At 36.5% G+C, this 15739-nt stretch overlaps 1 protein-coding gene across 4 annotated transcripts in view; it reads left to right on the top strand.

Annotated features, from left to right (window-relative positions):
* The window catches only part of FKBP5 (FKBP prolyl isomerase 5), a 159825-nt gene extending 145912 nt beyond the window's left edge, over positions 1–13913 (top strand). For all 4 annotated transcript variants that reach the window (XM_051996495.1, XM_051996497.1, XM_051996496.1 and 1 more), the window contains 3 exons: positions 1345–1530; positions 2819–3058; positions 3823–13913. In XM_051996495.1, the coding sequence (XP_051852455.1) occupies positions 1345–1530; positions 2819–3058; positions 3823–3936 (540 nt within the window). In that variant the 3' untranslated portion in view covers positions 3937–13913. The remainder of the gene's footprint in view (positions 1–1344; positions 1531–2818; positions 3059–3822) is intronic.
* The last annotated feature ends 1826 nt before the right edge of the window (positions 13914–15739 follow it).

Genomic DNA, 15739 nt, shown 5'->3' with positions numbered 1-15739 from the left:
TTCAACAAAGGAACTTCTGTCAGTCTCACCATTTGATGATCTAGAAACAAGATATTGGCAGATGGTTGATAAATAATGTAGTGATAACTAGGAGCCAATTTGAATTCACTAAGAATAAGTCAAGTCAACCCAACCTAATTTCCTCTTTTGAAAAGGTAGTTACTATACTAGGAGATTGCTGAAAACATAGTATATTTGAATTTCAAAAAAGATATTAGTTTTCTCTTTTGGTATATTTGTAGGTAAGATGATAAAAGTGTATCCTACATGAATATACAGATAGGTGAATCCATAACTAGTTGACATCCTCAAAATGTATTTATTGATAAATTTATTAGGAGAAAAGAAAGAAGAGAGCATTTTCTAATAACATACTACAAGCTATGTTCTCAGTTCTATTCTGGTCAGCATTTTAATAAATGACTTTGTAGACAATAGTAGTAAATATAATGTAGTAAACAGTAGCAAAAATAATGTAGTGAATAACTTTTGTAGATAAAAGCAGACTTATTTATAACTTTGTTGGAAAGTATTGCAGCTTTGTTGTATGACAAAACAGAACCATGCATGCATTTCAGCATTCATGGGTTAGGTGGTAGAATGGATAGAATACTGAGGATCCTGACTCAAACAATTACTAGCTGTGTGACTCCCTGATCAATCAAGCCATCTATCCTGTCTGCCAAGGTTACTTCATCTGTAAAGTGGGAATAATAATAGCACTTGCTTGTCAAGTTGTTGTGAGGATCAAATTGGATATTATCTGTAAAGCACTCTGAAAATCATAAAGCTTTATATAAATGTTAATTCTTTAACATATCTTTAATAGAATGAAATTAAAGAAAGAATAGAAAGAAATGTGAAATTTTGCTTTCAGTATTAAAAAGGCAAGTGTACATATGTAGGATATCAGAGTTCTGATTTAATCACAATTTGTATAAAAAATGTTTAGTTGAATAAACGAATGATTGAAAAAGCATTTAATAGGTACTGTTTGCTAAGCATTGGAGATAGAAAAGGGAGATGGTGTGTGCTGTAAAAAAGAGGGAGACACCACAAACACATTAAGGACCCTTAGACTAGATGGTGTCTGAGGTCCCTTTCAAGTCCAAATGTTATCTGTGATACTTTTAAATTTATAGTTTAAGCTACCTGATTTTTGGATTTTAAAATTTTATGGTTGCTATACATTAAGTTTAGCATGTAATTATTTCATATAAATCTACCTTGTTTCCCCAATTACATTATAAGCTCTTCACAGTCAGGGAGAGTGTCTTAAATTTCTTTTGTATTTTCCCCTTCCACAAATATCTACCACCATACTTAATGATTCTCTTTTCCTAGGGAGGCAAATATTTGCAGGCAGTGATTCAATATGGGAAGATTGTATCCTGGTTAGAGATGGAATATGGTTTATCAGAAAAGGAATCTAAAGCATCTGAATCCTTCCTGCTAGCAGCTTTCCTTAATCTGGCTATGTGCTACCTAAAGCTCCGGGAGTACACCAAAGCTGTCGAATGCTGTGATAAGGTAAAAACAGAGTCAGTACATGGGTAGAACCCATGATGTCTTATGTTCCTTAATCCCTCCCTTTGCTTTTTTTGTCCACTTTCAAAATTGTTCCTGAATATGAATAATATATAAATAAAAAAAAATTTTTCATCCACATCTTTCCCAAATTAAGCCAAAGCATCTGTTATTTTATACCAAGTTAAACATAAATTTCTTTGGATCCAGTCAAAGACTTGACCCTTCAGACCTAATATAGCATTTTGTTTTGTGTATTTCTAATGAACTTGTCATGTCATTCAGTGTTGTAATTATCAGTGTCTTATCCCCCTGTTATACTGAATTCTGTAAGGACAGAGATAATATCATAGCTCACTGTTTATCCCACTTAGCAGCTAACCCATTATTCAACATAGTCAGTAAAGACTTCATGGATGTTTGTCCAATTTGAGAGAAAGAATAAAATCAACCTTAAGCCTCCAAGGGGGCTAGCATGATAATAAGATGGTACTACTCAAAATATAATGCACATAAAGTTCATTTGCAAAGTTCCTGTTCTGTGCTAGATATGGTATTATATGCCAGGGATCAGATCAGAGAAAGGGAAACAGAATCTGCCCCCAAATTTACCTCTTGTGTACATATGTATTAGACTGTACAGATAAGAAATACAAAATAAATCAAGGATAGAAAAAAAGAGTCTTTCATGTTATAATACCACTTCGTTACTGAAACAAATAGACTCCCATAGACAAATGCAAAAAAATTTAAATACACAAAAATTTTCAGCAGCAATGAAAGTTGCAAGTTATTTAATTTGGGTTTTCAAATTGAGCTGTTGTATTGGTGGCTTATTATGATGCTTATTATCCTTGTCTAATATAGCCATCAGCTCAAGTGCATACTATCATTTACATTAACTGTCCCAGAATGTACTGTACTCATTGTCTTACGGTAAGACCAGCCAAGTGAAGATATCTTTTTTGGAAATGCATTAAGTGATAAGAACCAAGTAGGAACAGGCTCCTCACACACTTAATAAAGTTTTGAGTTGCAGGTATTTGTCTCTTACTTATCACACTAGTCTAAAAATTTGTTTGAGAAGAAGATACTATTTTACTTTTATTGTGATGTGTGTGTGTGAAATTTAAATAACCAGATGTTCCCATTCCCCTTTTCGTAGTCAAATCATGGTGGGAGAAAGGATAAGTTTTTTTTTTTTTTCTAGCAGAATTCATCCCTAAATATATCTCCCCCAAAAAACAAGTTACAGTCTATTCTTGTTAAATTGGAAACTCTCTGTTTGCAGGCACTTGGACTGGATAGTACCAATGAGAAGGGCCTGTACAGGAGGGGTGAAGCCCAGCTGCTTATGAATGAATTTGAGTCAGCCAGAGGTGACTTTGAGAGAGTACTAGAAGTAAACCCCCAGAACAAGGCTGCAAAGCTGCAGATCTCCATGTGCCAGAAGAAAGCCAAGGAGCACAATGACCGGGATCGCAAGATATATGCCAACATGTTTGAGAAGTTTGCAGAGAGAGATGCAAAGGTGTGCATAAAATGAATTTTCAGGCAAATTCAGGAATCAATCTTTATATCTGAGTTTTTAGTCAGGCAGTTTTAAGTACAGAGTAAAAGACCAGATAAGCAGCCCTAAAGCCTAAGTTCTGCTTCACAAAATAGAAAGAATACCAACTATGGGCAAAGATCCAATTACTTCAAACCTTCCAGTGACTCTGGAACTGTAAAATACGTACAGGATTGTTGCGATCCTCTAATGAGGAATGTTGTAAAGCATTTAGCAAAATGCCTAGCACGAAGATGATATATAAATATTAGTTCTTGTTATATAGCATTTTACAGTTTATAAATAAAAATTAAAAATATATGTAGTATATATACTTTTTTATAGGTGAGGAAACTGAGGCTGGGAAAGTCCAAGAGATTTGTCCAAAGTGTTGTGCTTGTAAATGGCAGAACCAAGAACACACTATATATATTCAACCATTAAATCTACTGTTCTATACTAAACTTCCTCCACTGAAAACTGAAAATGTTTCTCAGGCTTAAAAGGATTCTGATTTAAACACAAATTGAACTAGTTAGATGAGCTACAACATGCTTCCAGTGCTAAGATTTGGCAAATCCACTCAAAATGGCACAGGCCAAATGGTCTTAAAGGAACAACAAAAAACAAGTGTTTTGAATGCTGACATCAGTGTTAATAAAACACCTTGGAATAGGCAGGGATCAAAACATTTCTTGCTTTCTATTATCACTGACCCCCTTGTGTATTTTTTTTCTCTTGAATAGGAAGAGGCTGGTAAAACAGTAAGTGATAAGATGCCAGAAGGGGTCCCCTCTAAGAAGATCCAACCTGTAGAAGAGCCAATAATGGAAGACAAAGATTTGGAATGCCATGTATGACAAAGTACAAAAGAGAGAGAGGGAAAACTAATGAATTCAGCCCCCTCCTCAATGACTTCTACAGAACTCAGGACTAAACAATGTTTCTTGTCAAGTTTGTTGTAGTCTATGTGATTCTGGACACAAGCAGGCAAACTTGTGGCTTCCCAAAAAATAGCCCCTTGCTGCCCATTACCTTCACTGAAAGGGTCATGTGGGACCACTGTAGGTGGTACAAAAAAATAGATGCAGCTGTTGGGGTTAGGAAGTTGGACCAGCAGCTTGAGTCCAGCTCATTTCAGTTCATGTCCCAACTTTTTTATATCCAAGTTAGAGTATTCTAAAACCTTAGCAATTTGAAGTTATTTGTTTGGATCATATATCTGATGATCAAGCTTTAGTTACACTGTAGAGAGACTTAGAATAATTTAAAGAATCTTTCTTTTTATTGGGCTACGAGCAGCATCTTTGAAGAGAGCTCCCAAACCATTGAGACTATATAGATCCACTTAAGCGTTTGTATAGGGAACAGGAATGTGTGGAGGTTTGTTTGTTTGTTTTTAAATAACTGAATAGCTAAAGTACTTATCGATACAACTCTGTTGTTTTAACGAAGAGAGCTAATATGAAGGAAAATAATCTGAGATCACCTTGTGCAAACAACATTGTTAACAAACCTGAGAGCTAAGCCTGCAGGGGCCACCTGCACCCTTAGCCTTCTCCTCTTTGCTCACAGCTCTTGTACTGCTTTCATATGAATCTTAACCAGTCAGCTTTTCCTGGATCAGCAATTCATGGGCACCCACTCTTCTGCATTAGCAGACAAGTTTGGGTTTTGGTTTTTCCCTTTTTTGGATGAAGTATTGAAATGCTCAAATGTGAAGAAAAAAAGTAATAGCAATTTCTCTTTTCTTTTTCTCTTCCTTTGAAAAAGTCATGCGGAATACAATACCTCTTGCTAGCACTGCTACTGTTCATTTCCTTATTTCCATTCTAATCCACATTTTTAGAAACTTAAAAACTTGTTCTTATAATATCTTAGACCTGGAGTGGATTTATTTACATCTCCATATAGAATTGATGCAGCTTTTTTGGTTTTGTTATTTAAAAGATTATCAGAGTTTAAAATTATATTGAATTTTTAAGAATTTCATTTACTCTCTTGTGAGAAAAAAAAATGCTACTTTGAAAATAATTGATATTCTGTTACTTAGTTTTAAAAAACAAAGCCTATGGGATTTGGAAAGCAATTATTCTTCCACTTAAGGGTTTTACATATGGGTTTAGCATTGCCATCATTTTCTTTTCTAATATTGATAGTTTCTCTGTTCTGAACTGGGTTATGAGCGGTGAATGAGCACATGCTATGGCAGGTGACTCAGCATTAAGTCCTTAGCATCTAAGCACAAAATTAAGTACTGTGAGTACTCTAGTTTTATTTTTTAAATATTTCTAGAAGTGAATTTTAGCTTTTTGATCTAAATGAGATAATAAGGTTCAGTAAAATCCTACCTTGCAAATCTCTAACCAATGTCATTAACAGTGTGAATACCATTAAATGAATAATTTAGAACAATTCAATATTTATTAAGCATCTACTGTGTGCATAGAGCATTGGGGTAGGTGAGAGGGGAAAGTAAAAATAAGATTGTCCCCTACCTTCATGAAAGCAAGTCTAGTAAGATGGGGAGAAGGGTGTGAGGATGGTGAAGTATATTCATACCAGTAGCTACAGTGAAGATACAAAGAGAAGTAATACAAGAATTCCCAGGATGAAAAACTCATTCCAACTGGGGTCACTAGGGAGGCTTCATTCAACCTTCAACCTTATTCATGTCACCTTTAAAAATCTTAAGGCAATATTGTCAGTTATCTTTTAAAATACTTATATTTTATTCTTGTTATTTTTTTTTTTTAATATCCAACCAAGCCAATCTGGTATTGCCTTCTAAACCTGAAAATCAAACTTTTTTTCCTGTAAAATTTATCCTTAAAATTTATTTATTGAACAAATGTGGTAAATACTCATCTGGAGCACTCTGATGATAACCAAAGCCATACTGATTGTCTCTCACTTGACTTTTTGTTTCTTCACCAAATATTTCCATAGGAAACCCCAAATTCAATTCAGAAAAATAAAAAGTAAGTGGTCACTTTGCTCATTGTTGGTATGTACTGGTGAGCTCAACAGATTAGAGCATGGTGCTAAGCAAATCAGAGCTTAAGCTTTGTTTCCATGCAATCTAGTTAGCTCCTCACAAAGATAAATTTTTTCTGGAGCAAGACCAGCTCCAGCAAACTGTTTCCCAAATGGTTCTTCTAGCTACCGAGAGCGCTAGGTAAGTTTGCAAAGGATTTAGAACAAACCAATATAACTAGAGATCTAGTCCTTACTACTGGAAAACAGTTCACATACCTGACAGAATCAGTACAATAATGTTGTCCTTGAATGCCAAGGACAGCGTATTTTATTTATAAATAAAGTAGAAATATTTGAAGCATCTTTGTATAGATGGAATACAGAATGGTAAGTCTACTTATTAATAGGAAATTATTTTGTAGATATCAACATCCCTTTTTTCATTTAAATTCAATAGAATAAATATCGTTCTTTTGGGATGGAGCATAAGTGTAATTTAAAAGTTGGGTAAACTTCATAAGAGAAATTGTTTTCTCAAATTTTGCTTTAATGTTCTCCCCCAAAAAAAGATGGGAAAGGAGGAAGAAAGGAGGGAAGATAATGGAATTATATCAATAGAATTATTCATGTTTAAAAAATAAATTGGAATACATTCTTTCTTTATTCTGATTTTATACTAGGTCCATGGGGGAACGCTAAGTTTCAGTGAATATCCACTCAAATGAGTTTGTTGTTATTGATGTATCTATTCATCCTATGATGAAGTGGGAAAATGACAAGATTTGAAGTCACAGCACCTAGATTCAAATCTTAGATGTGCCTCAGTTTCCTCATTTGTAAAATGGTAATTAAACTTTAAGGCCCTCCTAGCTCAAAATCTATGAACTTATATCAGCCTTTTTTAATCAAAATTTATATGCATACTTTCTAACTCAGAAAGCCCAACATGTGGGAAATATAATTCAGTGTTTATAAGAAAGATTGAGCATTGCTGGGGAGCAAAGTTTCATAATCTTCCTTCTTTTACAATGAACATCACAAAGATCCTAGAGCACAATCGCCTTGGTTTAGGGTCTCTGAAATCCTTGATTTCTCTGGATTTTAAATCCTAACCCTTCTTGTGTGAAGTAATTTTTTTACAATACTTCCTTCAATTTGCGTATTTTTAATTAAATATATTTTGTATCAAGGGAGTCCTATTGGGCTTTTCAGTTTTGCTGATACAAGAGGCATGAAAATCCTTTTTTATCATTTTCTGATGTCAGGTACTTGATAACATAGACCAACTCCTTCAAATAGCAGTAGCAGAGATAAAAGATGTCCCCATACTTGTTTGACCTCTGCCAGCATAGTGAGCTTCTTGAGGCTTATTTCTTTAGTGGTGTTTCTATATATACTGTGTCCCTGCTAAGATTACCAGCTTTACGACTAATCCCTGCTATGGAATAGTCACAGACACAGTTCATTTTTTTTTTTTGTTTTTTTGGTCCCTTAAGAATTCTCTGAATAGTATGAATTAGTGGGTAGAGAATGGATCTCAAAAGCTAAGAAGATCGGAATTCTACCCCTCCCTTGAGCCATACTGGCTATGTGAATCTGGACAAAAGTCCACTTTCTCAGCTTTCCCAAGCAACTCTCAAAAAATACTAATTTCAGAAAAGTTGTCAGTCTATTGGTAGAGACAGTTTTTTCATCAGGAGTTTCCCACACAATGAAATCAACAATTCAGACTTGAAAATAGTCTCATGCCATGATTATTTTTGCCACAAAAATGACTGAATCAGAACTGTGAAAACCTTCACACACACCCTATTAGCTGTTATTTTCCATAAAAAATAGCTATTCTTGTGTTTAAATGACACACAAGAGCAAAAGAAAAAGGTGCGTAGATAAACGGAGAAATGTGTTTTCCATCAACCTGTCAAAAGTTTCTGCAGACCATCTCCCAGCTTCTTTTCAATATCTTTCTTTTATACATTTCATATAAGATGTTTGGATTAAAGGGATATAAAAACATAGGAACTGTTGAGTTGTGTTGAGAAGGAATAAAGGAACAACAAACTTCAGAATTATATAAGACTAGACTGGGAAGCTCACCTAATACCTAAATATTATTCTCAGGAAAGTTCTAATGAACTTAAATTTCATCTCTCTTTGTTGCTGGGTATCAGTCTACCTCAAGGACAATGCATGGGTTCCCTATATTTCTTGGCTATATAGAATCTTAGAGTGTCAGAACTAAAACAATGACTTAGGTAGTTCAATTCCTTCACTTTGCAAATGATGCTAAGACCCAGAGAGATTAAGTGATTTGCCTAAGACAGCAATAGCAGATTTTGATTTCAACTTAATAAATTTCTCTTATTCCAGATCATGCTTTCTCTACTACAGCAAGGTGAAGTCTTCAAGCAGAGGCTGGATGTATAGAGGGGATTTCTACTTTAAGCATTGTTTGGACTCAGTTGCTTTTAAGTCTCTTCCAAATCTTGACATTTGTGATCTTGATGCCCAATCCAATTTATGCAATGTTACCAAATCAAAATAATAGATTTTGTCAAGCTGGGCATTTGATTGATATAGATATTTCCTAATAGTTCTAATGTGGTGCGAGAATTCGATTTACATCATTTTCCCCAAAAGATCTCAGTTTACATCCTTTCCAAAATAAGATAGTAACGGAGAACAAACATTGGGGGCAAAATTAAAAATTAGCTGGATTAGAATGTTTTGTAACAAAGATGTGGGCCATGATCTCCTCTATATAAAGGGAATAAGTATAAAAGGTAGAAGACAAAGTGACAAAGAACAATTATCACAAAGAGGAAAAAGTTTACAATAATCATATAGCCCATCTCTCATTCCATTAAGAATTCCCTCTGTAGTATCCTTGGCCACAACCTGCCAGGTTGTCCAGCCTCTGTTTGAATTATAAAGTAACAGAGAACTCATTCTTCTGCCAAACACTCCATTAACACTTGTTAAGAAATGTTTTCTTATACAAATTGCCAACCTGCATCTTTATATACCTGTGACTCCTGGTACTTCTTTGTAGAATCAAACAGAACTGGTTTAATCTACTGTGTATAAGATCATGTGCCAAAAGTCCTTGTCTTCAAGGAGTTTATGTTCTTCCATAGGACAATTCTTAAGTTATGTCACCCCAAGGATCCTTTTCTCCAGTCTGAGCATTTCTAGTTCCTTTAATTGCCTTTTATAATGTCATTTCATGTTTCCTCTTAGGTAACAGATGCTGCTAGATGATACAGAGAAAACAGTGTTAGACTTGGACCCAGCTTTAAATTATGCCTAAGGTGTTAAGTAGCTAAGTGACCAAGAAAAGTCATTTAATATCTCCATTTCAGTTCCCTCATCTATAAAATGGGAATATGAGGTATCATGTCATAAAAATATTATGATAATAGTGGTTGTGAGCACTTTGCAAAACGTTAAAGTGCTAACTAAGCATTGGGTACATTATGATTGTTGTGCCACAGTTCCCTTTTATTGTCCTGTCTTGGTTTCCCTGAATTGTTCTGCCTCAGTTCCTAATTGTTATGCTTAATACTGTAACACCACTCCTCTCTCCTAATCATGATGATCCAGATAAGGAGAAAGACCTTCTATTTTAGACCTTAAATTGTAATGCTGGAGAAACTGAGGCAAGATAGAGATTAGAGAGTTTTTAATATTTTATTAATTGGAGAGCATAATTGACTGGACAAGTTCCAGTGGTGAATGTGAGTTCTCAATGACATATATATCCACATGGCTCAGCTACAGGGGTAGACCAAGGCAGGGGTGAAGTCAGAACATTGAGAATGGGAAATTTCAGGACCATAAATTTGGGTCTAGCAGGATGGGGGGAAGCTGGAAGCCAGTCACAATGTTTGAATAAACAAAGGTAAAAATGCCAATGAGATATCTGGGATAGTCTTATCTTTTGGAATATTTTAGAGGAGTAGTGCCATAAATTCTTGAGGGCAGAAGGAGTTAGGAGCCAAGAAGTCTGATCTTCCCCTCATCTTGAGTCTCACATTGACAATTTATAACCTTAAGCAAATGGTCCTCAGTCTTAATGAACCAGAGGGGGAGTTTTACAACTAAGAGGATTGAAGCAGAACAGTTAAGGAGACTAAGGCAGAACAATTCAGGGAAACTCAGGATATTTAGGGAGACTAGTGCAGGGAAACTGAGGTAGACCAGTTCAAGGAGACTGTGGCATAACAAAATTTAGGGAAACTGAGTCAGGATAATAAAAGGGAACTGTGGTACAATGTGATGAGACATTTAAATAGAGATTTGTATTCTATAATAGCTTTAAAATTTTACTTTTTTTTCAAAAGTATTTTATTTTTTTAAATGCATGTAAAGTTAGTTTTCAACATTCATTTTTGTAAGATGGTGTTCCAAATTTTTTTTTCCTTCTTGCCTTTTTCCCTTCTCCAAAGACAGCAAGCAAACTGATATAGGTAGATATATGTAATCCTTCTAAACATACTTCCATATTTTTCATGTTATGTAAAAAAAATTGGGCCAAAAGGGAAAACTTGAGAAAGAAAAAGCAAACAAACAAAAAAGGTGAAAATACTATATACTTTGATCCATTTTCAGTCTCCATAGTTCTCTCTCTGAATATGGTTGGTATTTCCCATCCTATATCTATTGGAATTGTCTTGGCTCATTGTGTGACTGAGAAGAGTTAAGTGTCATAGTCGATTAGCACTTGATGTTACTGTTATTGTGTATAATGTTCTCTTGGTTCTGCTCACTTCACTCAGCATTATTAGTTCATGTAAGTCTTTCCAGGCTTTTCATTTCAGTCTGCTTATCATTTTTTATAGAACAGTAATATTCTATTACATTCATATACCATAACTTATTCGGTCATTCCCCAATTGATGAACATCCACTCAATTTCCTGTTCCTTGCCACACTACAAAAAAAGAGCTGCTACCAACATTTTTGCACATGATTCTTTTCCCTCTTATACTATCTCATTGGGATATAGACATAGTAGTGAAACTGCTGGATTAAAGGGTGTGCACAATTTTGTAGCCCATTGAGCATAGTTCCAAATTGATTTCTAAAAGGACTAGGTCGATTGACAAATCCACCAACAATATATTAGTGTCCTGGTTTTTCCCCCATCCCCTCCAACATTTATCTTTATCTTTTCCTGTCATCTTGCCCACTCTGATAGGTATGAAATGGTCCCTCAGAACTGTTTTAATTCACATTTCTCTAATCAGTAGCGATTTAGAGCATTTTTTCATTTGAGTATAAACAGCTTTAATTTCTTCACTTGAAAATTGTCCATATCTTTTGACCTTTTATCAATGGGGAAGTGACTTGTATTCTTAAAATTTGATTCTGTTCTCTCTATATTTTAGAAGTGAGTTCTTCATCGGAAGCACTGACTGTAAAAACATTTCCTAGCTTTCTATTTCCCTTCTAATTGGTTTTGCTGTATTGATTTTGTTTGTGCAAAATGTTTTCAATTTAATGTAATCAGAATTATCCATTTTGTATTTCATAACATTCTCTATTTCTTGTTTGATCATAAATTCCTCCCTTCTCAAAGATCTGATAGGTAAACTATCCCTTGCTCTCTTAATTTGCTTATAGTATCATCCTTTATGTCTAAATCATGAACCTATTTCAACCTTATCTTGGCATAGGATGTAAAATTTCAACTCCTGGTATTTTCACTGTCTTTCCCCTTCTTCCCCCTTCCCCCATGCATGGAATGTTTTTTCTCCTCATCCCCATTTCTTGGCTTCCCCAGCTTCCTATAGTTAAAATCCTATCTTATTAAGAAACCTTTCCTGATCATCCTTAATGCTAGTGCCTTGCTTCCATTTGTTGATTTTCTCCAGTTTATCCTGTCTGAATCTTGTTTGTATATGGTTATTTGCATTTGGTCTCCATTAGGATGAGCTCTTTTAGAGAAATATGTGTCTTTTGCCTTTCTTTGTATCCCTAGTGTTTAGCATAGTAGTGGGTGGCATATAGTAGGTGTTTAACAACTATTAATGATTGTTAAACTTTGTTGTCCAGGATCAAATACAGTTCTTAAAATATGGTCTGAAGGTATGAAGGAGTAATTGTTCTTGAAAACTATGCCTTTTCAGGCTACCTTCCAGCTTAGGATGCAGCTCCTACATCTCTGTAAGATAGCATTATCTTTTTTGATCACTACATCACACTTCTGCATCATGTTAAGATTTCAGTCCACTAAAACCCTTCGAAGTTTTTTGTTTGTTTTTTTCCCAGACAAATTTCTGTCCAAGGTGCCTTACCTTGTTCTTTGAAAGTTGGTGGGGGTTTTTAACCCAAACATAAAATTTTACATTTATCTCTATTAATAGAGATAAATTTAAACAGTGATAATTTGTCAGTATCTAATAGTAGGAGGCCAAAGTTGAAACATTTCTGGTGTTTCTTATGAGAGGCCACTTGGGGACACACTGTACCATAATAAGCCGAAGTAGTCTCATCCAGGATTTTGGAAGCTCAGCAAGCTGTAGTATGTACACACCAAAGATGGCATAAGAGATTACTGTTGAGTGTCATGGTCAGGCCTGGCCCTCATCCAAAAAAGTAAAGTGGACAGAGTTTGTCTGTTCTGCTTTCCCAGATCTCCTGGGTGGCCCGCTCTCCTAACCCATGCACCTTTCCTCCACATCTTGCTGGCAATCAGTCCATTCCAGAAGAGTGTGTTCCTGTGCAATGGGGACACGAGTATGCAATGTTGTAGCCTTGTGCTTTATTAATCTTGCCTAAGTTTGTTCCTCTCAAGTGCCTCTAGTTATTTCTCAGCATTGCTGCCTTGGATTTTAAGAGTCTCTCCTTTTGTAGTGGAGAAAGCAAGAAGCTTGAAGTGGAAGGAGCCCTCGATTTGACATCAGAGGACCTGGCTACAAATCCTGGCTCTGCTGTTGTGCAATCCTTACCTAGTTCATCCTTAACCTCCTTGTGCCTCAGTTTCCTCATCTATAAAGTGAAGGGGTTGGACTAAGTTACCTCAAAGGTCCTTGCCAGCTCTAAGTCTAGGACCCTGTGATCCTTGGATCCAAATCCCAGATCCAGCACTTCATGCCTGTTTGAGTTTAAAGCAGATCATGTGACTTCTCTGGGCCTCAGTTTTGTCATCTAGAAAACAGAAGTAATCGCGCTTGGACTACTTACCTCATAGGGTTGCTAGGATCAAATAAAATGGTGAAGGCCTAAGTTCTTAATAAATGAAAACAATATGCACAAATATGTTACTGTAATATGCCTGTATTTCAGAAACTAACTTGGGGAAACTAAGATACATTTGACAAAGGTAAGTGACATTGTAAGAGAATGTGTGATAAGCACCCCCAAAAGTCCTGTGGACAATAAGAGAAGCCCATCCACCCAAGACTCTGAGTCCGCCTCATAGAGGCGTGGGACCGCAGCAGAGAGTTGGAGGACAGTCGGGATTGAGTGGGGACAGCGGGAGGCTGTGGAAAGCACACTGAGCCTTCACTCAGGAGAAACCTGGTCTTGTTTCTGCCATTTACTAGCTCAGCTACCCCGGGCATGCCCTGAACCTCAACATCCTCATCTGTAAAATGGGGATGATAATGTTTATGGTCCTACCTCCCAAAATTGTTATAAGGCTCAAATGAGAAAATGCACATAGAAGCTTTGTAAAACGTTCAAGTCAACTTGCTATCATCTATTATGAGGACAGAGACTTGCATTTTATATAAACTTTGTAACTCCCTCAGGCTTAACACAGTGCCCTGAACAAGGAAGATAATTAATAAATGTTTGTTGGTTTTGATTGAGTTTAATTATAGCAATAAAGTTTCATCAGGTTTGAAAGCCAGCTCCTCCATGCCTGTTTATTAATACCCAGCCCCACACCCTATCCCAATGTTAAATGATAATTGTCTCCTGATGTCACTTAAGGTGGGACCCTCTCCCGGGAAGCATTGCATTTTAAACAAATAAGACATTACAAATACTTGGCGTGCCCCTTTTTGAAGTGTTGCTAGCCCCTAAGCTGTAGCCAATGTGAAGTACCAAAAAGCTTTTGACTCAGAATCATATTTCTATGATCCTTGGGCAAATTACTTGATTTCCCTAGCCTGTTTCCTTATCTGTAAAAAGAGATTTGGGCTTGACCATTCAGATAATCAACAAATGTTTATTAGATTCTTATTTCATTCACAGTGCATTTTGCTAGGCATTGGGAAAAATACAAAGTTTGTACCCTCACAGAGGATAGGACAATATGTAAATGAAGATAATTCTGATTCCCAGGTATATGACAAAAGTCCATCTATGGGCCACAAAACAAACTTTTTGGAAGAAGTCAGTCAACAAATATTTATTTGCTGTGTGCCATGCACTTTGCTATAAGCCCTGGGGATATAAAAACAGAAAAAGATTCTGCTCTCAAGAAGCTTACAAATTCGGGGGGGAAAGGCTACACCCAAAGTGAAGCTAAAGAATATGAAGCGGGGACATCATGGAGATGTCCTAAGGGGTGTAACTAGATGGGAAATGAAGATGCATTGCCTGGGCACCCTTCTTAAATGCAAGTTTGGGGAGGAACTCTGCTCTCTGATCAGAGGGGCAGAAGGTGCTGATGAAGTTTGCATACCAAGGCTAAGTCAGTCTTGAAGGATGAGATCCCTGGGGGGCTAGTGAGAAAAGCCCCAAGAGTATAAGCAAGGGAAGAAAGGTAGTTAATATTTGGAGTTAGGAATTAGGTTTCATGGAGGAAATGGCGTGTGAGTTGTGCTTTACAGTATGGTCAGACGTTCAATGAACTTGATGAGGGACGGTGTGAGCAGAAGTGTGGGAGGTAAGAGATGCAGAGTGTATTCGGAGAAAGGAAAGAGTGAAAATTTGAACTGGAGCTCGGAGTTCACAGAAGGAAGTTATATGAGTTAGTGAATCCTCACTCCAGTGTCTTTGCCAAGAAAATTACAAATGGGATCATGAAGAATCTGGCGGGAGTGAAATAACAAAAACCAACAATGCTATTCCTTATGAGGCAACATACGAGGGTCTTAGACCCTACTCTCAAAAAAGAGAACAGGCCTTGTTCTTGAGGACTGTATGTTCTGCTAAAGAATATTCAAGTCATATACTCAAGAATAGGGAAGCAGCTTTGTGCGATGGAAAGCAACCTGTCTTAGGAGTCTACGGCTTTGGGTTCAAGTCCTGCCTTCTTCACATTTAACAGTTTTAAATTGTTGCTGAGCCTGAGAGACTCAGGGATGCTGTGGCCTCTCTCTCCAGCAAAGGCTCCTTTTCTGGACCTGTGCACTCAGTGGCCTAGTCCAGTCCTGGGAGCCTGAGGGAATGAATGAAGCAGATAGTATTGAGTACTTACTATGAGCACTTACTCACTGGGATCACATGGAGAAGTAAGATAGAAGGAGCTCAGAAAGAAATGACAAATGGTCCTTAGGATGCAGCAGCAAAGCTGGAATACCTCTTCTTTAATGTAATTTTCCCGTCTGATTCTGATATTGACCCATTTGTTAGGACCAAAGACTTTGGTTGCAAGAAATTTCTTTTAAAAGTCTATCATACATGGCTGTTACATCTGCAGTAGTGGCCAGACTCTTATCACCACAAAAGCTGCTTCCCAGGATGCCCAGGAAAAGCAATGAGTGGGAAGCAGTGTTCTTCTCATGG

The sequence above is a fragment of the Antechinus flavipes genome, chromosome 4, assembly GCF_016432865.1.
Source record: "Antechinus flavipes isolate AdamAnt ecotype Samford, QLD, Australia chromosome 4, AdamAnt_v2, whole genome shotgun sequence".
Classification (NCBI taxonomy): Eukaryota; Metazoa; Chordata; class Mammalia; order Dasyuromorphia; family Dasyuridae; genus Antechinus; species Antechinus flavipes.
This window is presented reverse-complemented; position numbering and strand designations above follow the sequence as displayed.